The 22,491-nt window shown below is 35.1% G+C and overlaps 1 protein-coding gene and 1 long non-coding RNA gene across 2 annotated transcripts; one reads left to right on the forward strand and one right to left on the reverse strand.

The window, feature by feature from the left end:
• Nucleotides 1-3,657: 3,657 nt before the first annotated feature.
• LOC137835097 (uncharacterized) lies at nt 3,658-5,915 on the reverse strand. Its single transcript, XR_011085012.1, has 2 exons — nt 5,781-5,915; nt 3,658-5,692 (listed from the first exon to the last, which is right to left on the reverse strand). It is a non-coding gene; the product is annotated as an uncharacterized lncRNA (long non-coding RNA).
• A 981-nt stretch (nt 5,916-6,896) lies between these two features.
• On the forward strand, nt 6,897-22,276 carry LOC137835098 (putative callose synthase 8). The gene is made up of 41 exons (XM_068643444.1): nt 6,897-7,223; nt 7,702-7,802; nt 8,157-8,272; nt 8,383-8,470; nt 8,608-8,706; nt 8,825-8,944; nt 9,127-9,219; nt 9,305-9,396; nt 9,667-9,793; nt 10,212-10,349; nt 10,423-10,499; nt 10,594-10,765; nt 11,668-11,793; nt 11,881-11,998; nt 12,652-12,980; nt 13,415-13,467; nt 13,571-13,631; nt 13,729-13,807; nt 13,885-13,934; nt 14,174-14,260; nt 14,344-14,475; nt 14,558-14,649; nt 14,720-14,804; nt 14,902-15,062; nt 15,147-15,270; nt 15,370-15,461; nt 15,540-15,708; nt 15,872-16,023; nt 16,600-16,706; nt 16,783-16,905; nt 16,981-17,049; nt 17,164-17,332; nt 17,418-17,529; nt 18,059-18,178; nt 18,282-18,397; nt 18,778-18,861; nt 19,567-19,679; nt 19,765-19,994; nt 20,395-21,240; nt 21,347-21,532; nt 21,832-22,276. Exons 1-41 carry the CDS (start codon nt 6,971-6,973, stop codon nt 22,066-22,068), a joined length of 5,898 nt encoding a protein of 1,965 aa, XP_068499545.1. The 5' UTR covers nt 6,897-6,970; the 3' UTR covers nt 22,069-22,276.
• Nucleotides 22,277-22,491: the final 215 nt, after the last annotated feature.

Raw genomic sequence — 22,491 nt, forward strand, 5'->3', positions numbered from 1 at the left:
GTATTTGGTTCATTATGTTATGCTCATAATCAAAATAGACAGCGGGATAAATTTGATAGTCGTAGCCGAAAATGTGTGTTTGTCGGGTATCCATATGGCCAAAAAGGATGGAAATTATTTGATTTGGAAACAAAAACTTTCTTTGTCTCTCGTGATGTACATTTTTTCGAAAATAAATTTCCATATTTTGAAGCCAAAAAGATGGACACTGCACCACCATTGCAAAACCCAATTATTGCCAATTCTTTAGAAATTGGAACGGACCCACATTTTCTTCATGAAGTTGCCTCCTCAAACCTAGATGAATGCATCGTCAACCAACCCATTGCATCTCCCATCCCAGCCAAGGAGGATGCTACCATCACAGATGACTTCGACCATACTATCAACGACTCCGATCCGTGTATAGAAGCCTCGACGCTACCCGCGGATCCACCGCCGCGTCCGACGGAGACGGCGCCGTCGGTTTCTTCACCACCGCTGACGGCCGCGGTTCCCCTTGGGCGAGGGCATTGCGCGAAGCTGCCTTCCGTACGGTTACGCGATTTTGTCGCAGCCACCACGATACCGTCAAGCCCCTCTGTTCCGTCACCTCCTTCAACAGAATCCTCAGGTGTTTTGTATTCTATACATGATTTTGTGAATTGTGATTCCTTTTCTAACCATCATCAAAGTTTTCCTGCCTCTTTACACACCGAGCAGGAACCCTTGTTCTTTTCTCAAGCGGTCCGAGAACCCCGGTGGCGTGATGCTATGGCACAGGAGATTCATGCTCTCGAACTCAATGACACCTGGAAACTCACCGCTCTCCCTCCTGGAAAGAAGGCACTTGGGTGTAAATGGATCTACAAAATCAAATACAACTCGGATGGAACAATTGAAAGATTCAAGGCTCGATTGGTAATTCTTGGAAATCATCAAGTGGAGGGTTTGGATTACAACGAGACGTTTTCTCCTGTCTTAAAGACGGTAACCATTCGCACAACTCTAGCAGTAGCAGCCGCAAAAGATTGGGAGCTTCATCAGATGGACGTTCACAATGCGTTTCTCCATGGTGATCTTGATGATGAGGTTTATATGAAACTCCCTCCTGGCTTCCAAGAATCTCAACCAGGGGCAGTGTGCAAGCTTCAAAAGTCTCTATATGGCCTCCGACAGGCCCCCAGGTGTTGGTTTGCTAAACTATCTTCTTCTCTCACTCGTTACGGCTTCCAACAATCCCCGAAGGATCATTCCCTGTTTACTCTCAATAATAATGACATACCGTTGGTTGTGCTAGTCTACGTTGATGATCTTGTGATTGCAGGGAATAATGGTACTGCCATCCAATTTTTTAAAGGCTACTTAAATCAATGCTTTCATATGAAAGATTTAGGCCGCCTCAAGTACTTCTGGGGGTTGAAGTTGCTCGCTCCCCCAACGGAATCTTCCTTTGTCAGAGGAAATATGCCTTAGATATCATTACTGAAGTCGGATTGTTGGGTGCGAAGCCCGCCACTACACCATGTGAAGAAAATCACAAATTGAGCTCCGCTACTGGTTCTTTTCTTTCTGACCCGGCTACTTATCGTAGACTTGTTGGGAGGTTAATTTATCTGTGTTTCACTCGACCTGACCTTGCCTACAGTGTCCAAGCTTTATCTCAATTTATGCAAAATCCACGCTCTGAGCATTGGCAAGCTGCTCTTCGTGTTGTTCGATATTTAAAGGGGCATCCTGGACAAGGAATACTCCTACCTCGAGAGAACAACTTACAACTCTTTGGGTGGTGTGATTCTGATTGGGCAAGTTGTCCACTGACACGGAAATCTCTCACCAGATGGTTTATTCAACTCGGCACTTCCCCAATCTCTTGGAAAACCCAGAAACAACAAACGGTTTCTGCCTCCTCTGCTGAGGCTGAATATCGATCAATGGCTAAGACCACCCGAGAATTAAAGTGGATTAAAGACATTCTCGCTTCTCTACATGTTCCTCATCCTGACCCAATTCGTCTTTATTGTGATAGTCAAGCAGCACTTCACATTACTAAAAACCCGGTCTTCCACGAACGCACCAAACACATTGAAGTTGACTGCCACTTTGTTCGAGATGAAATCATTCACAAGCGCCTTCTTCCATCCTATGTGCCCACACATACACAACTAGCTGACCTTTTCACCAAAGCTCTCGGTGCTAAAAAGTTTGGAGCCATCTTGGTCAAGTTGGGCATTCAAGACTTACATGCTCCAACTTGAGGGGATATACCGGACAAAATCATTATTAGACTTAATTAGACTTAATTACAGGAATATAATCACTATTAATGAGTCTATAATTAGACTTAATTATAGGAATATAATCACTATAATTAGTCTTAATTACAGATGTTATGTGAGAAAAAGAATCTGTACGGTTCTAATGCTATGGTTATATATATGTATCATTGCTATAGATGAAAGACAGATTGAATAAAACAGAGAATATTCTTTCAGTCTCCAATGACGACAATTTAGTCAATTTTGTTTTTTCACGTAGTGTCTCCAACGACGACGCTAAGTTTAATTATTGTTGGAGATTCTGCATCGATTAGAGATTATGACATTTCATAGTATATAAGTGGGTGCAAATCTCACCTTATAAGTTAATTTTATGAGGTTGAGTTAGGCTTAAAGTCCGCTTCTTAATACGGTATCAAAGTCATTTCGAGCCTATCTTAACAATTGCTTGTTGGGTTTATCAGACCAACTATTATCGGTCTGTTATCGGACCACCCATAATATATAGTCCCCCACACGAGTTGGTAGTCTTGACGTGAGGGGTATGTTGGAGATCCCACATCGACTAGAGATTAGGACATTTCATAGTATATAATTGGTTGCAAACCTCACCTTATAAGTTGATTTTATGAGGTTGAGTTAAACTCAAAGTCCACTTCTTAATAATTATTTAATTTTATTGAAAAGTTTTAAAAAACACAGTAGTAAACGAGAAAGTTTTTTAATAAAAGAGACATGTTGATTACTTATTCAATTTGATTTCAAAATTAAGTTTTGAGAATTAAATCTGAGATAAATTCTGATTTACTTCAATATTTATAATTTATACAAACTTACAAAGTTTTTGAAATTAAGTTACTTGGTATAGTAGGTCTTTTGAATTAAGATTTTGAAATTAAATGAATATGATTCAATGTTATTCATTTGATTTAATGATGATTACTACTGATAATTATTTTCAAATTGTTTCAGAAAGTGTTTATAACACTAAAGATGGGGAGAAAATATCAAAGCCAAAGTTTCCATATACAATGTCAAGTGGGAAAATGAAGGTGCTATAGTAAGAAATTTGCACGGACAATGATTATAGTAGAATCAAGTTTCGAAGTTTAAAGATATACACAAATCAAAGGATTTTAAATTTCAAAGTTAACGTATAAATGTTCAAGACACGCAAAAATCTTCATATCAGAAGTTTTTTCTAAAGCGTCTAATATGAAAATAATGCAGTATAGTGCAAGATTTGTGCAAACATCAAGCGCAAAAGATTCAAGTCTCAACATTCAAATATTACAAGTAAAGAAAGTTTTCAAAAACCAAAAATATCATGGCGCGATAAAAATCTTTAGAAAAAGAATTTCCTTTTGGAGCGTCTAGTACCAAAATGATGAAGTGCTTATTTAAGTTTCAACGTCATCTTTTCAAAAGCTATATATAAAGAACTAGAAGTTGAAGAACAAAAAGACACAAGCACATACAAGAACATGAAAGAAAGTCATTTTGTACAGAAGATTATATTAGTTGTAAATAGAGCATCTAGTATGTTGGGTTGTGAGATATCCATTGTAAATGTTTCACTTTTTGAAGTATAACCTCTGATCTTACATTGTTCTCTCTTTTGAGAGTGTTTGTCTCATATCTTGAGAGGTCTTAGTCTCCGAGGGAGATTAAGACGGGTGTACCTGGAGAGATGGAGACAAAATACTCTTACCTAGAGAGGTGTAGAATACTTGTACCTAGAGAGGTTTAGAATACTTGGTGTACCTGAAGAGGTCAGAATACTTGTACTTAGAGAGGTGTAGAATACTTGACGTACCTGGAGAGGTCAGAAAACTTGTATTTGGAGAAGTGCATAATACTTGGTGTACCTGGAGAAGTGCAGAATACATGGTGTACCTGGAGAGGTCAAAATACTCTAAAGAGGCGTTGAAACTTGGAGTGCTTGAAAAGGTTAGAATACTTATTACTGGAGAGGTATTGAAACTCGTTGTAACCAAAGTATTTTTAGTTAGTGAAAAGCTCTTAATTGGTTTGCTTGGAAATGGATGTAGCCCAAGTAATAAAGTGATCTGGTATAAATTTGTATCTAGTTCTCTCTTTTCTTTGCTTGTACATTGTTTTACTTTATCTTTAAATTCATGATTCATGCTCCATTCAACCCCCGGGGCCAACTATTCCTACAAATTTAACCCCAATATTACAATGTGAATGGATAGATAAAAATGGTCAAAAAGATAATGCGTTTCTGTTTCACGTGCACTGTTCAATGAAAAGGTATATGAGTACTTCACTATATAAGATCTATATTATGCAGATTAAAAGTTGAACACCCCATACTTGAGTTTTTTCTTGAAAAAGGAAATGGTAGACTTAATAAATAAACAATATGTTGTTGATATAGGGTTGGAGGAATTTCTTATAAGTGATTGGAGAAAAAAATATGAAAGAAAAAATTATATCAATACATAACCTACAATTAACTTATGCATTAGTTACTTTACAGAACTTATTTTCTATTAAATTCTCCAAAATCTAACTTATGTAGAAGTTGATTTCATCTTTTTCTTCTTATCTTTTCTCCTAAAAGGGTTTATGGAGAAGGTTTCTCCAAACAAACCCATAATTCATTTGTTTTGCCCAAGTTTGAATGTATATGCTGCATAGATGTAATTTTGTAACTCACCTGCTAGCAATCTCCTAACGCACTTGTCCTTGGTGGTTGGAATTTGTTAAAACTATATAAATAATTTGCTTTAGCTTGGTAATATACTTTCCCCCATCAATTAATATCCAAAATAATATTGTGTCAATAGGTTGCAATGTTCACCTTAAAATGTTGGAGCTGGCTATGATCAATTTACCTAAGATCTGGAATCATGAACTTCCACTCCTTAACTTGACGATTTTGACAGTGATATATGTTGTCATTGTTTAGTGAGTTTGTTCTCATCCTCATTGGCTAGATCACTAGTCAAGCTATAACATCTTGAGATTTGCCATGAGTTGGTGAAAATATTTGTTGAACAAGGAAAGCTGAGCATGGTTGAGTTAAACTTCCCAATTAGATTCAACTCTTTTTGCTAGAAGATAAGTTGATATGTTGCTGGTGATAGGTTACATTCCCAAACTTGGAGAAACTGTTTATCAGAGTCATGAATGGTTTGAAGTCAATAACAATCAACAAGCTCAAAAATCCTTTTGCAACCTGAATAAAATACAAATTACTAGATATGATGCCACCCTCCATCATCTTTTTCTAGTTGCTGTGGCTAAGGACCTTCGACTGCTCCAAGTGCTTGAAATATCAATGTCCAATAACATACTGAACATTGTTGAAAATAGGCATTGTGATGCACAACATGATGATGCTCCCCATGGAAATGAAGGTGATGCACTGAATGAGATTGCTTCTTTGAAATTAAAGGAATTAAAACCTGAAATTGGGAATAAAAATGATGCTCTAGGTGAAATATTTTTATGAAATTAGAGGAATTGAACTTGGAAAGAGTTACCAAGGCTTACAAGCTTTTGCAAGGCAAGTTGCAACTTGAAGTTTCCTGCACTTCACACAGTATGCATGATTATGCATATGATTAGATGTCCCAAATTTAAAGACTTTCTGTGATGGAAACTCAATCACTCCAAGACTTTCAAAAGTACAATATGGATGATGACCTTAATACCAGACTGGAAAAGTAATTAACACTTCAACCAAAGGTCATGAATCACAATTTTTAATTCCAACTTGTAGTGTTTATATTAATGCTCTAATTTTGTTGTCTAAACTGAATAGAAAAGGAATTTGAGTTTATCACCAAAATCAGAAGGAAAGAAGCTATCATTGCTTACTTTAATTGTCTAAGGTATTATGGCTTTTGCTTTAGTATACCCTTGAAACCTTTTTAAAGTTTTCAGTTTTTTCTGTCATTTTAATGAACAGTGATACTTTCCATTTAAATGTTGATTTGTGTTATACAACAAATCATACAATAGTTTACATACAGTACAGCAATTTTTTTTTCTCTCTTGTTCTTTTTTTCCTCCCCTTGTTAACATTCCTCTTACATGTCATATTCAGTGAGCCCTTATTATAAAACAATTTGCATGGAGCAAACAAGATTATAATAGTGGGGTGGATTACAATATCACTAGCAAAAAGTTCAGGCAACTTTTTTTACTTTATGAATTAAATATCTTTAAATTTCATGCACCTTACTTTCTTAAGCATTAAGAAATTTGTTATGGGAAAACATGTCACGTTACAGGACCTTGTATAATGTTATATATTCTGAGTTAACAACTCGTGTTTGTGGTCTTTGTTGTAGTTGTGACCATGCAATAAGTGTTCAGAGTTTGGTAAAGAAAGCAGTGAGTCAGGAACACGTGTCTTTGTTAATGTTTTTTCCCTCCTTCTCTTCATAGAGGGGAAGAAAGCTACAGCCAAAACAAAAACAGCTCCAAAAGCAAAAGCAAAAGAAGGCATTAAGCTTTGCAATCAGTGCACAAAGCAAAGCGCACAGACACACTACAAAGCTAAAACAAAATCAGAAACAGTTCCAAAAGAAAAAGTAAAAGAATGCATTCAACTTTCCAATTAGTCCACAAAGCAAAGTGCACCAAAGCTTACCTCACTAAGCAAACACTATGGAGAAGATTCAACATATATACCATGCATGCGTGTCACCCTTTTGCTGGTTTCTTAGATCAGAGCAATGTCAGAGATTGTGCCTGCAGAACCCATTGAAGGCATCTATTTCGAGCGAGGAGAGACATCAACAGCATCAGCATCGACATCAGAGGCACCCCATGTTACGTTGGCCATTACCAATGGCACCAACAACGAGGAATATGCTCCAGAACCCTTTGACAGTGAGAGGTTGCCAACAGTTTTTGCTTCTGAAATCCAAAGGTTCCTTCGAGTGGCTAACTTGCTTGGAAAGGAGGAGCCTCGTGTTGCATATCTTTGTGAGTCCTTTTCATTGTCTGGGTCTCTTTGTTGATTTCTTTTTCTTCATTTGTTTGTTGATTCAGGGAAATTCAGTTTCTTCTGAAATTGGTGCATAATTGAAGGTCCTGCAACTGGTTTTCTATTTCTTTTTCTTTTCTGAAATGTGTGAACTTGGATTGAAAATGTTTTTAATACTTTAAAAACACAATTCTTTGTCTCCAAATAAGGAGAGAAAAAATATCCGTGCTGTTCAATTTCTTGATATTGTTATCTTGTTTATATCATTCTTCAATTGGTAAACAGTTGTTTGTACCATGCACAGTGCAATTTGTATGTGTTGGACTTTTGACTTTGATTGTAAGCCATGAAGGCTCTCCACTAGAAATTTTATATATTCCTTGTAGTACGTAGTCTTTTACTTGACAAAAATGAGATTCTCCGTTGATTATCATCAATATATGCATTTCACATTGTCCCAGTAAACCAAATTTGCAGGCCGTGTTCATGCCTTTGTGATTGCACACAACTTGGACAAAAATTCTAGTGGAAGGGGTGTTAGACAATTCAAAACTTCACTACTTCACAGACTTGAACAGGTAAACAAGAATGTTTTTCAATTTTTATTCATTTCAATGTGAATATGAATTCAACGGATTTTATTGCCTAGCATAATAAGTCTACAACAAAATCAAGTATAGCAGTAAGTGACTGTAAAATTAAGAATGATCTCTGTTTTAGTTAATAATAAAAAAAGCCACTAAAATTTTATGTCATGATTTATTTGAGCTTTCGTGTTGTGACTTATCTATATACAAAGAAAAGCATAAGATATGAAGTTCTTAATTATCTCCATTTATATTTTCTCAATCAGAAACATCTATAGGATTGTTTTGCTTATAAGGTTAGGGAAGTTAATCATTGCATGTTGTTTTGTAAATTCTGACTTACAGGATGAGCACGTTACAAAAAAGAGGGGAACAAGTGATATTCGTGAGCTTAAGAATGTTTACCGTGCCTACAGGGATTATTATAGCAGACATGATAAAGCATTCGATTTAGAACAAAGGTACCTAAGTGTGCTTAAATTTAAAATTGCATCGTTTTCCCATTCAACAAAATTTTTCAAACGCCTTAATAGCCTACTAAAGTAACTCATATGATGCTTTATCCAAACAGTCGAAGACAGAAGTTGATAAATGCACGAGATATTGCTTCTGTTCTGTTTGAGGTGCTAAAGACAGTTACAGACCCAGCTGCTTCTCAGGTGATCCTTTTTGTTTCGTCCTTTTCATATTTTTTTATCTTCCCTTTCCCTTCATGACATGCTTAGTCAGAAATAGGAATCATATGAATTTACCGTGCATTTCTTTTCCTTAGAGTTTCTCTCTTTTTCCAACATAGGCACTTATTCAAGGAAATGCAATCCATAGAAAAACTGAATTTAACATTCTTCCACTTGAGCAAGGAGGCATTCAGCATGCAATTATGCAGCAACCTGAGGTCTGACATTTCTTGAATGATTCACATTTTCTCCTTTCATTGATGTCTTATGTCCAAGCAACAGAAGACTCAATTGCAATATGATGGACTGAGTTTTATACTAACAAAATTGATACAGATTAAGGCTGCCATTGCAGTTATTCGCAATGTTCGCGGTTTACCCCCAGCCCAAGATTTCAAGAGACATGGGTCCTTTGTGGATCTATTTGATTTTCTTCAGCATTGTTTTGGATTTCAGGTCACTTTTCCTAGTTAAATTGAACTCAAACATTCCTTTTTGCTTCTGTATGATTTTGATTGTTGCATAGAAAAAAGCTCCCCATTTGTTCAGTTTTGAGGACGTGATGTAGTAATGTATGATTAGCATTGCTCTTTCTAGTCGTTCAAAAATTTTTATTCTATATTTGTGTTTGACCATAGGAAGCCAATGTTGCCAACCAAAGGGAACATCTTATTCTACTCCTATCCAACATGCAAACTCGTCAAACTCACAACCAGACATCTGCTTTGAAGGTTCATTTGCTATTGATCATGTATGTTTTGATTTTACTTTATGATAATTGACAATATAAACTTTATCATCATTTTTATAAATCAGTTAGGGGAAGGAGGTGTGGATGAACTGATGAGAAAGTTTTTCAAAAACTATACCAACTGGTGTAAGTTTTTAGAAAGGAAAAGCAATATCCGGTATGTTTATTGATCTAATTCTATTGTAACTTTCAATAATTTATACTGTGTTTGTTCTTCTGATAAAAGACAGGGTGTTACCCTTCTCTTTTTCTCTGAATCTGGATTGTGATGATAATGATGATTTTTCATTCTGTTGAACATTCTTCATTCCTTCAAGCTTTCTACTGTTTTATTTATTTAATTTTGAACCATAATTTGTTTTGTTTCTACATTATTTCTGTTTTCTGACCTTCTATTTACTTAGTAAGCCTGTTACTTGTGTTGCAGTTTACCTTTTGTGAAACAGGAAGCCCAGCAATATAAAATTTTGTATATTGGGCTTTACCTGCTCATATGGGGGGAGGCAGCTAATTTGCGGTTCATGCCCGAATGCCTCTGCTATATTTTTCATCATGTACGTTGAAACAACCAATTTTTATTTTCCTTTTCTAAAGAGAGTGTCCATTGGTTTATGAAAATATCTTTTGTTTTTATGTGATAATACAAATGCCATTTGGATTTTTTAAACATTTCATGATCAAAGAGTATGTAAGGAAATTTAGTTCATAGAAGAATCTTGAATCCATGATTCACAATAAACATCGTAGCGTTGTTTGATCCATGTAAAGTTCCTCCTTGTTGTTGATAGAATCCTAATAAGTTTATGCTTTTTTATTCTTTTAACATAGAGAAAACTGACCCGGCATACATGATGAAGTTATATAATGCACTCATCAACACAGCTATTTTCTTCACTGATTGAAATCTCTAACAACCTTAATCATATGATTATTATCTAATTTATTTTCGTCCTTCTTTTGTGAGTTCTGTAGATGGCATATGAATTGCATGGTATTTTAAGTGGTGCTATCAGCTTAACGACATGGGAAAAGGTCATGCCTGCATACGGAGGAGAACCAGAGTCTTTCCTTAACAATGTTGTCACACCAATATACACTGTTATAAGAAAGGTACTCTCTAATCTATCATTCTTTTGTTTTGGATCGTCTTCTTCAATATAACTAATTTATTTTCAATCCAAAGGAAGTTGACAATTGCAATGGTGGGGCATCTGATCATTCTATATGGAGAAACTATGATGATCTGAATGAGTATTTCTGGTCAGCATTACAATTAGACTAAGATTTCTCCAGTTGTTTTTATAATCCCTTCATTCCATATCATTAGATCCTTACTGCTATTCAATATATGCAGGTCTCCTGATTGTTTCAAAATTGGTTGGCCCATGCGTCTAGATCATGACTTTTTCTTTGTAAAATCCAGAACTAAACCAAAAGCAGATGTCAAGAATGATCTTGGTAGGTCACCTGGTAAAACAAAAGGGAAGAAAAAGAGAGAAAAAAGGGATGAAGAAGAAGAACAAGAGGTGATTCTGAGATTCTCAGATGCATTATACTTCAGATTTTATATTAGTGAATTTGAACCATTAAACTAAAGCTATATGGAGTTTCAAATGACATTTAAATTTTATATTTCTTCATCATATGTTGTTACTCATCATTATATATAGTACTCACAACTCGGGGCTCTTATTAGGTAGACATATCATGGATACCTCTGCTTATTTACTTTTGTATGAAATGAAATTTGCTTCAGAAATTCTTTTGAATAATATGAATCTCAATTGACTTCTTAGTTAAGTTAGTGCTAACTATGATGTTTCCATTTCTTGAACTGTCATAGTCTCCAGCATGACCTAAAGTCTACGTAGTACTCTCTGACTTCAAAGATGGCTGTTTATCTTGTTCCATAGTTCATTAGTTTTACCTAGTAACCCGTGAATAAAAGTTCCATAACATTTTATTAATTTGGAGGATGATTCAGAATATTTATATTGATCAATAAAGATGTTGGACTTCCATTACTTCCTATTTCCCTTGGAGTCATGTCCTAGAGGGAATTCATTCATTATTTCTATTACCCAAAAGATAGGTAGGGATATTTCTCTTTGAATTCGTAGCCTTATAATCTATTCATAAAAGAAATGCATATGGTACAACTAAAGACTAAGCCAGGGTTCAACAAGAAAGTTGCTTCAGCATTATGACCTCTAGGTCACACAGGTTGAAATCTTAGAAACAGCCTCTTTGCATGTGAGAGTAAGGTTGTGTACATCTACCATAGAGTTTGATACAACTACAAAGAATTGAGTCTTTTGTACTCCCATTTGACATATTAAATGTTAACCCTGTTATTCAATTTCTCTTGTAAGAAACTACCACTCTATACTGAAAAATATACCTGCTTTTATTTACTTTCCTTGCACAGGATAAAAAGGAGGAAATCCATGAATCACAGTGGCTGGGAAAGACAAATTTTGTAGAGATTCGTTCATTCTGGCAAATTTTTAGATGTTTTGATAGAATGTGGAGCTTTTATATTCTATCCCTTCAGGTTTACTCAAAATCTAGTGCGGATAATATACAAATTTCAGCTATTTATAATATATAATATTGGAATTTGACTTGTGCTGGTTCTCAGGCCATAATAATCATTGCTTGTCATGACTTGGGAACTCCACTACAGTTGTTTGATGCCATAGTATTCGAGGACATAATTAGCATCTTCATTACCTCGTCAATTCTTAAACTAATTCAAGGTATGGTGATCTTTTATATCATTAATTGGCATTGAAGTTTGTTTAATTGGATGAAACAAATAGAAGTAAAAGTATCAATGTTATACTATTAACCACTTCTTAAGGAGGAGCTGTCCAGAACGGTTTCCCTTCTTCCTTATTGGACCAGACTATATAGTAAATAGAATGGCATACCCCTGGGATGTTGCACTGCTAATCCATTGATTGCTTCTAGTCACTTGATTCCTTGTACATGTATCTTCATGGGTATTTGTGTTGGGAGGTTACTTTCTAAATCATGACTCAACTAAAAAGTAATAAAATTTTGAGAACTTCAACATTAACCTTAATTTGCCAATTTGGGGAGGTGATCCCCTTTAACCTACCACAACCATAATGGTAACATCTCAATGGTTAATTTCTTCTTTCTCAAACAAAAAATATTGTCAACTTGGATATAGTAAACTACTCAGTAACATACATGTACTCGTAACAGTCACATCAGATTATATTGACGTGTTAAGTTAACTCAATGACGGAAAAGATCCAAATAAGTAATTTTAAAATCTTAACAGTTTACCATTAACATTCTTGATATTATACATGGATAGTGTGCCCCTTGTTCTTCCCCTCATATAATCATGATAATAAAGGTTCCCATGTTTTTTTCACAGCAATTTTAGACGTTTCCTTCTCGTGGAAAGCAAGATATACGATGGAATATTCTCAAAAGGTGAAACTAGTGATGAAGCTGGTCTTAGCCATTATATGGACTATTGTCCTTCCTGCATGCTATGCTAATTCGAGAAGAAAATATACTTGTTATTCCACCAAGTATGGAAGTTTGATTGAGGAATGGTGCTTTACTTCCTATATGGTTGCAGCGGCAATATACCTGACAACTAATGCAGTTGAAGTTGTGTTATTTTTTGTCCCTTCTGTTGCCAAGTATATTGAGGTCTCTAATTACAAGATATGCAGAGTTTTGTCTTGGTGGACTCAGGTAAGTTCGTCTTATATGTTACTATATTTTCCAACAGCATGTTAAATTTGCAGAACTGCTTGATCCAATTTGCCATTTAGTGAACTTCTGTTACAATTACACTCCTGATCTTAATAATCATTCCAGTGCCTACTTTGGTCTGTTTCTTGTTTTAATGAGTCCATTTACTAGATAATGTGATTTTTTTAACATCTTAGTAATATCACTATACATACATACTCTTTTAGAGCAATGAATTTTTTATTCTTTCCATTCCCTCATTTGGGAGGACTACATCTGATTGATGTGTTCATTTTCATCTCCATCATTCAGCTCTAGAATTTACAAGTATAAATTATTTTCCTATGTTTTGTATGTGCATGTAATTGACTATAATATTCATTCATGTCATTAGATATTGTAACTTGAGTGTCGCCATTTTTTTTATCATACAGCCTAGAATCTATGTTGGTCGAGGGATGCAAGAAGACCAGGTTTCAGTTTTAAAGTATGTCATATTACCTTGTTGGCTTCAGATTATATGCATTTAGTTGCTTTAGTGTATATCCATCCTAATTGATATAAATATGTTGAATTTTTTTCCAATACAGGTACACATTATTCTGGATATTGGTGTTATCATGTAAATTTTTGTTTAGCTACACTTTTGAGGTAATAATAACAGAGCACCGATTATGCGACCACATCAATTTGGTTTAATTGTTTACCAACTTACTCTCAGTGACCAATGCAATATCCATGCTTGCAGATAAAACCACTCATAGCACCTACCAGACAGATTATGAAAATTGGGGTGCATTATGAATGGCACGAGCTTTTTCCAAAAGGTATGGTGCATTTTTAATTGTTTTCATTACACAAAGGACCAGTTAATGTCTCTGATAACAGTTTGGATGTGCTGCAGTCAAGAGTAATGCCGGTGCAATTGTAGCTGTATGGAGCCCTGTAGTAATTGTGAGTTGGAATCATTTTCTTACACGTAGACTTCTTTCCTTTTAACTTCAAATCTGTCATTTTAAACGTACTTACCAAGTGGGGAAAACATGTTCTACTGATTGAAGTACAAATCTGTGTCGATGAAGTGGTCAATCAGTCATTATGTGTTAAGATAAAATTCCTTCAATTAATGACCATTTCTTTAAGAAAATCATATTGATTGATTGTTAACATCATTTCATTCTTTGTTTATTAAGGTATATTTTATGGACACCCAGATTTGGTATTCAGTTTTCTGTACAATAATTGGTGGACTTTATGGTATTTTGCATCACCTTGGTGAGGTAAGCTGAGGTTTTTATTTTCTTCTTTCTTTCTTTTACCACAGAAACGAAATGGTCATCTCATATTTCTAATTTGAAAATAGATAAGAACACTCGGAATGCTGAGAAGTAGATTTGACTCCTTACCTTCAGCATTTAACGTCTGTCTGATCCCACCATCTTCCAAACGTGGTAAAAAGAAAAGAAAAGGTTTCCTCAGCAATATATTTCAGAAGGTGTGTTCTAAATTAGCAATAGTAAGATAAGATTATTTCAGTATATTTGTTCCCTTATGTTGACCACTAATCTGTGTTGCAGTTGCCGGATGAAAAAAATGCCACTGCCAAATTTGTTGTTGTATGGAATCAAATTGTAAATCAACTACGTCTTGAAGACTTGATCAGTAACAGGTGATGTTTGTTGTTACTTTCCTGCACTGCTATGCCTTATTCCAGCACCTCACAATGATTTTTTCAACAGAGAGATGGATTTGATGATGATGCCTGTGTCTTCCGAATTGTTTTCTTCCAAGGTTCGTTGGCCTGTTTTCCTCTTGGCAAATAAGGTAAAGTACTTTTAACCAAAATATTATGAGATTACCGTTTTAGTATTATTAGCTGTACATCTTATTCGTTAATGAACTCTTCTTGTACATATTATAGTTTTCTACAGCTTTGACCATTGCGAAAGATTTTGAGGGAAAGGAAGAGATTCTTGTCAAGAAAATTACAAAAGACAAATACATGTTTTATGCTGTAAGAGAGTGTTACCAGTCGCTAAAATATGTTCTTGAAATTCTGGTTGAGGGTAGCATGGAGAAAAGGTAAAAAGAAATAGAATGTTTTTCTGGATTCAATCTGACCCTTTAGCAAGATTTTTTATTGGATCATTATTTGTGCATATATAGGATCATATGTGATATACTAAGCGAAATTGAAAAGAATATCCAAGAAACAACTCTTCTACAGAACTTTAACATCAAAGTTCTCCCAGCCCTACATGCTAAAGTTGTTGAGCTAGCTGAACTTCTGGTAATTGTTTCCTAGACCTAAACTAAAGGCCAAGTATGTTGACAAATTTGTATGATCGGTAACTTTGAGTCCTAGTAACTTTGATATAAATTCCATAAGATGGAGGGAGAAAAAGACAATCAGCACAAAGTTGTGAAAGCCCTGCTAGATATATTTGAGTTGGTGGTGAATGATATGATGGTTGATTCCAGGTATTGTTGCTTAAAAATATGTTGTCCTTTGATATATTACTATGCTTCAGCTTCTAATTACTTACTAAATCTGTACAGAATATTGGATATGCTCCAGTTTCCCGATCAAAATGAGTGTGGCTTTGTCTATTTTAGAAATGATGATCAACTATTTGAAACCGTGGAAATGAATAGGGATTTTTATCCATTTTCCAATGAGAATTCTATCCAATTTCCATTGCCAGAAAATGGTCCTATGATGGAAAAGGTGATGTTTATTACCCCTATAATGTTTTATTGTCATTCCCTTTTCATCAGGAACTAGTTATTATAGCGCACAACTTCACATAAAAATGCTGGCACATATTTATAGTAATGAGAAAGAAATCAACTCATGTTATGTTCTGATATAATCAGCCTGTTCATGGCAGATCAAGCGTTTTCATTTGTTGCTTACGGTCAAAGAAACAGCAATGGATATGCCTGCAAACTTAGATGCTCGAAGGCGCATATCATTCTTTGCTACCTCTTTGTTCACAGATATGCCTGATGCTCCAAAAGTTCACAATATGATGCCATTCTGGTAATTACATATGTCCAGCATTGCATTTCCTTTGATAGGTTGACTAAAATTGTACATTATGTTCTTGTAGTGGCATTCATAACACTTCTCTCTTAATACTTAATTTACTATTAGAAAGTGAGTTTAAGCCTAACTCAAAATCTTACAAAACCAGGTAAGGTGAGATTTGTCCCACTTATATACTATAAATTGCTTATATCTAATCGATGTGATCTTCAACACACCCTCTCAAACCGAGGACATCAAGCATGGGAATTGAGGGGACCCAATAGCGGGTGGCACAATGGACTCAAATCTCAATTAGGATAGACTCTTACTCTAATACAATAATAGAAAGTGAATTTAACTTTAACTCAATCATACAAATCTACCTCGGTAAGGTAAGGTTTGTCCCCGCTTATATACGGTAAATTGGTTATATGTTTAGTCAATGTGGGATCTCCAACATGTATTAACATTAAGATTGAGGGATAAATGACACAATGACTTAAAAACTAGTAAAAAAGGATTAGTAAAATCTATTATAGTCCTGTAGTAAAATCACTAACCCTCTCTTATATGTAACATGATTGGTAGTGTTATAACACCACATTACATCGAGGACATTAATTTTTCGCTTAAGGAGCTTGGTTCAGATAAAGAGGAGGACTCCATCATCTTCTACATGCAAAAGATATATCCAGGTTCTTTACATATGAAATTATTTGTATCTTAAACATTCTATTTGAATTCATCTCATACCTATTACAATTTCAATAGATGAATGGACAAATTTTTTGGAACGCATGGGTTGTGAAAACAGACGAAATTTAGAAGATGAACTCGAGGTAGAAGATCTTAGACAGTGGGCTTCATTCCGTGGCCAGACGCTAAGCAGAACAGGTTCGGATTTTGCCACTCTCGTTTGGATATGCATTCAATTATAAGTCATTATGTGATCATTGCAATTTTTAACAGTTAGAGGGATGATGTACTACAGAGAAGCCTTAAAATTACAAGCATTTCTTGACATGGCTGAAGAAGAAGGTTTGTGACCAAGTATAAGTAACATTATTCATCAGTATTTTGTTTTGGTGGAAAGAAATATAGGGAAAAAATCAACATAATCAAATAACTTCGGGACTGGTTGTGTTAAAGCAGATATTCTTGAGGGTTATGAGACTGCTGAAAGAGGTAACCGTGCATTGTTTGCTCGTCTAGAAGCACTAGCAGACATGAAATACACCTATGTTATTTCCTGTCAATCATTTGCATCACAAAAGGCTATGAATGATCCACGTTATCAAGATATGATCGACTTGATGACAAGGTAACCTTTTTCAAGGAAAGAGAAAGATGACTTTCTTCTTGATATGAAATAAGCAGACAATAAACCTTGCGTGTGTTACCTGCAGGTATCCATCTCTTCGTGTTGCTTATGTTGAGGAAAAGGAGAAGATAGTGCAGGGTAGGACTCACAAAGTATATTCATCTAAACTGGTTAAAGTTGTCAATGGTTTTGAACAGGTATTTTTCAACATCATGAAAAAAACTAGTCTTAGAAATATTGGTAAGGATTGTACCTACAAGCCGGTTGAGCTTTTTAATAGGTCACAATGCCTTTTAAACAGCAGTAGCATCAGTTGCAAGAGATATTAGTGCCAATAGATTATATTAACCACAATCACATTCATAAAAAATAAAAACTTCTACATTCACATTGCTTAGATTTCATGTGGGAGGATCAAATGTAACTATAGCAAATTCCAAACTATATGTATCAATATTCTCAGTGATAAGATTAAGAGAATGAGATTGGAATGAACATCCTCCTACTGAACGTTTATTTTAACAAACTTTGATGTCATACCATGAATACAATTACTGTGCCTAGGCTCAAAACTGGCATATTTCTTTAATGTTAATCTCAAATATTTTATCAAATCAGATGATTTTTTTGATACAGTCCAAATCATTAATTTTATTATTACATGTATAGTCATGACCATTCGGATGCATCATTATTGACATGATAAAACTGCTGCTTCTTTTATAGACAATATATCAAATAAAACTACCAGGTCCACCACATCTTGGAGAAGGGAAGCCTGAAAACCAAAACAATGCAATAATATTCACTCGAGGTGAAGCACTCCAAACAATTGACATGAACCAAGTAGGACTACTTTTTGTTTACTTTCTTACAAATTGATTATTTTCTATCATTATATTATAAAACTTGTTCATTTCAATGTTCTCAAGAGTATCTTATTTGACAGGATAATTACTTGGAAGAAGCTCTGAAAATGAGAAACCTTCTCCAAGAATTTCTTCGGCGCCAAGGAAGGCGTCCTCCTACAATACTTGGCTTAAGGGAACACATTTTCACAGGAAGGTTAGTCCTTTGCATCTCATGCATAAAAAAATCGCATTGTGGTGACAATAAGGGAGATTCAACAGGGTTCCTTTCATCAGAAAAATATACATATTCATATTATGCACAATGTTAATCACATGTTCCTTGAAGCATAAACATGGTCCAAGTCTAAGACATTATTTCATGTTACCATAATATGAGAAACATATAAAACCAAATGTCTCAAGAATAGAATATAAACGTGATGCCAGAGGATAGTATGAAACCAAATGTCTTATTTTACACTCACATTTTGTTTGTTGTACTTGCTTTTTCCCCCTTACTCATAAATGTCTTGCATTAATATTAGTAAGTTAATTAATATACTAATAGGATTTCTCTATGCTTTCTAATTTCAGTGTGTCTTCTCTGGCATGGTTCATGTCATATCAAGAGACCAGCTTTGTCACCATTGGTCAAAGGCTTCTCGCTAATCCTCTCAGGTAGTAAATATAAAACGTTGTTTTGAAAATGAAAGGAACTATAAGTATTTCTTACAAGATTTCTTTATTCGAAAAAAAACATTATTTGAATGTGAACTCCAAAAATGAGTTCCTTAAAATTGAAAGAGTTATCTATTTGGAAACTTTATTCAATTTCATGGAACTAATTTTTGTATAACCTATATTAAAATAATGTTTTTGTTAATATAAAACTCTTGTGAGAAACTCTAAAATAGGAAAAGTTCATTTAAGTGTCCAAGTTATCTACCAAACCTACAATAATTTTTAATTGATAATTTTATATACTTGATTTGTTTTCGTAGTTGTATATACACACACAGCAGTAATTTTTGTACTTGTGATGCAAGGCAAGCAAAAGTTTGGCTTTCTGCAATCAAGATAGTGATTTCTTTTACTTAATATTACTGATTGGAAGTTTTTCAAGGACGATTTCATACTCTAGTTTCTCTTTAATAAACTAACGGTGATCCTTATTTTCTGAAAGTAGTCTACATGTATCAGTAAAGTAGAATTCTCTTGTATATATAAATATATGAAATATGATAAGGCAAACTCATTCTGCTTTTCGTTTTTGTTCTGTTCCGCTCTCAAAATCTTGCTCCTCTAATTACTACTTTCATCTCATCATATCACCAACTTTTTCAATCATGTTTTTCTAACTCTAATGTATTATCTCTCATTCAGGGTGCGGTTCCACTATGGGCATCCAGATGTATTTGATAGGGTCTTTCATATCACAAGGGGAGGAATAAGCAAAGCATCTAAAACGATTAACTTGAGTGAGGATGTTTTCGCTGGTAGGAATTGATGAGTTCAAAACTATATTCTGACCACATGTTTTTTTATAATGGAAACAAGTACAAATGTGGTTATGTCATGCAGGATTTAATTCAACACTAAGACGGGGATGTATTTCCTATCATGAATACTTGCAAATTGGCAAAGGTCGTGATGTAGCTCTTAACCAGATCTCAAAATTTGAAGCTAAGGTAGCAAATGGAAACTGTGAGCAAACTATAAGCCGTGACATATTCCGCCTTGGGCGGCAATTCGATTTTTTCCGGATGCTATCATGCTATTTCACAACAATTGGATTTTACTTCAGCAGCTTGGTAATTTCATTGAGCCATCAAATTCTTTTTAGACTCTTTTAATCGAAACACAATGTTTACATATCCTATTATTGTTATCTATTTAATTTTCACTACAAGACATGAAGTATTGGAATTGTTAACAAGTTATTCTTTATAAAGCAAAAACAGTTTAAGCTCACTAAGGTTAATGTATGCAAATATGCTTGTGTACATGATAGTTTGGGGGGAAGGGGAGAACATTTTTTACTTTCCATGATCTAGCATTACATCTTAGATAAATGCAAAGTATCACACAAAGAAATAATACATAGGACATTTCCCAAATTCTAAGTAGCACCAGCTTGTCTGATGCTTTATACATGACAGTGCCATGCCATATCCTGTTTGACTAAGCTAAATTTATTGAATAACTCCACAGATTTCAGTGATAGGAATCTATGTATTTCTCTACGGGCAGCTATACCTGGTGCTTAGTGGGTTGGAAAGAGCGCTTATCGTTGAGGCTCGACTAAAGAATGTGCAATCCTTAGAAACAGCTCTTGCCTCCCAGTCATTCATACAACTTGGACTTCTGACAGGCTTGCCAATGGTGATGGAAATAGGACTTGAGAAAGGTTTCCTCACAGCTTTAAAGGACTTTGTCCTTATGCAATTGCAGCTCGCTGCTGTTTTCTTCACCTTCGCCCTTGGAACAAAAACACATTACTATGGTCGAACGCTTCTGCATGGGGGTGCAAAGTACAGACCAACTGGACGTAAAGTTGTCTTCCATGCTAGCTTCACTGAGAACTATAGATTGTATTCAAGAAGCCACTTTGTTAAGGCATTTGAGTTATTGCTGCTGTTGATTGTTTATAACATGTTCAGGAGGTCCTACCAAAGTGACATGGCATATGTGTTGATAACATATGCCATTTGGTTTATGTCTCTGACTTGGTTATGTGCACCTTTTCTTTTTAACCCTGCTGGGTTCAGTTGGACCAAGACAGTAGATGACTGGAAAGAGTGGAATAAATGGATCAGACAACAGGGTGGTATAGGAATTCAACAAGATAAAAGTTGGCATTCTTGGTGGCATGATGAGCAAACTCATCTTCGTTGGTCGGGTCTTGCTTCTAGGTTTGCTGAAATATTGCTTTCTCTCCGTTTTTTCATCTATCAGTATGGTCTGGTCTATCATCTAGACATCTCTCAGCATAGCAAAAACTTTTTGGTTTATGTCCTTTCATGGATTGTGATTGTTGCAATTTTCCTCTTGGTGAAGGTAACTTCTTCATGGCTTCTCCCTTACTCTATTAAGAAATTTAGTAAGCAAAATCCTCCAAATAGTACAATTGTATGTTAATAACATAAATTAAACATCCATGCAGGCCGTTAACATTGGAAGGAAACTACTGAGTGCTAACTATCAGCTCGGATTCAGACTTTTCAAAGCATTCTTGTTCCTGGCTGTTCTTGCCCTCATCTTTACTCTTTCTATTATATGTCAATTGTCATTGATGGACCTTTTTGTTTGCTGTCTAGCATTCATGCCAACTGCGTGGGGTTTGATACTGGTAATAATCTTAACCAAAGCTTGAGCTAAACTGTCACATTTTCAATTTGTTGGCTGACAAAACTTAAATGCAGTTACATAGACACTTTTGGTGATGTTTCCAATTAGAATTGGAGTTTCATCTAGATAATCTGCGTGCAAAAAAGAAGAAGGAAACTTCATGAAAATAAAAAGATGAAACATCAATTCTGATTGAAAAACGGAACTAAACCTACCTAACAAACTATATGTAAATTTGTCCTTGTTTGGCATACTTTTTTCCCTGGACTTGAGACCATGAAATGTTTTTTATTGGTTCAGATTGCACAGGCTGTAAGGCCAAAGATAGAGCACACAGGGCTGTGGGACTTCACACGTGCACTTGCAAGAGAATTTGATTATGGAATGGGGATAGTTCTTTTCGGACCTATAGCTATTTTGGCATGGCTACCAATCATTAAAGCCTTCCATGCTCGTTTCCTTTTCAATGAGGCATTCAAAAGGCACTTGCAAATCCAACCAATTCTATCAGGAAAAAAGAAGAAGCACAGGACTTGACCATCATTCTCGTACTTGTTTGTGTACAGTCAAACATTAATGTCTTGATATTCTATAGGAAGATTTTAGGAACTAGACAATGGTTACACACCATGTACAGCTGCATTCATATTAGTATACATTAGTACACGTTCATTTATGTACAAAAACAAAACTATTGTTTCTCAATGTGTAGTTGAATTAGTTAAAGAAAAGGGAATTAAACACAGCATTTGTTTCATGCAAATATCACTATTCTATACTCAAAATAATGCATAAAATAAAATAAGTAAAAAATGGCTCCGTCACACCTATGAAGCTCAGACACTCTTTTTATATGACGTGTCCGTATTAGACACGATACTCGTAGGACACTTATTTTCATGTTTTAGAGATTATACGTATCTCCGTGTTTGTGTTTGTGCTTCACCCTCCCCAACGACG

This window comes from Phaseolus vulgaris, chromosome 5, assembly GCF_000499845.2.
Source record: "Phaseolus vulgaris cultivar G19833 chromosome 5, P. vulgaris v2.0, whole genome shotgun sequence".
Classification (NCBI taxonomy): domain Eukaryota; kingdom Viridiplantae; phylum Streptophyta; class Magnoliopsida; order Fabales; family Fabaceae; genus Phaseolus; species Phaseolus vulgaris.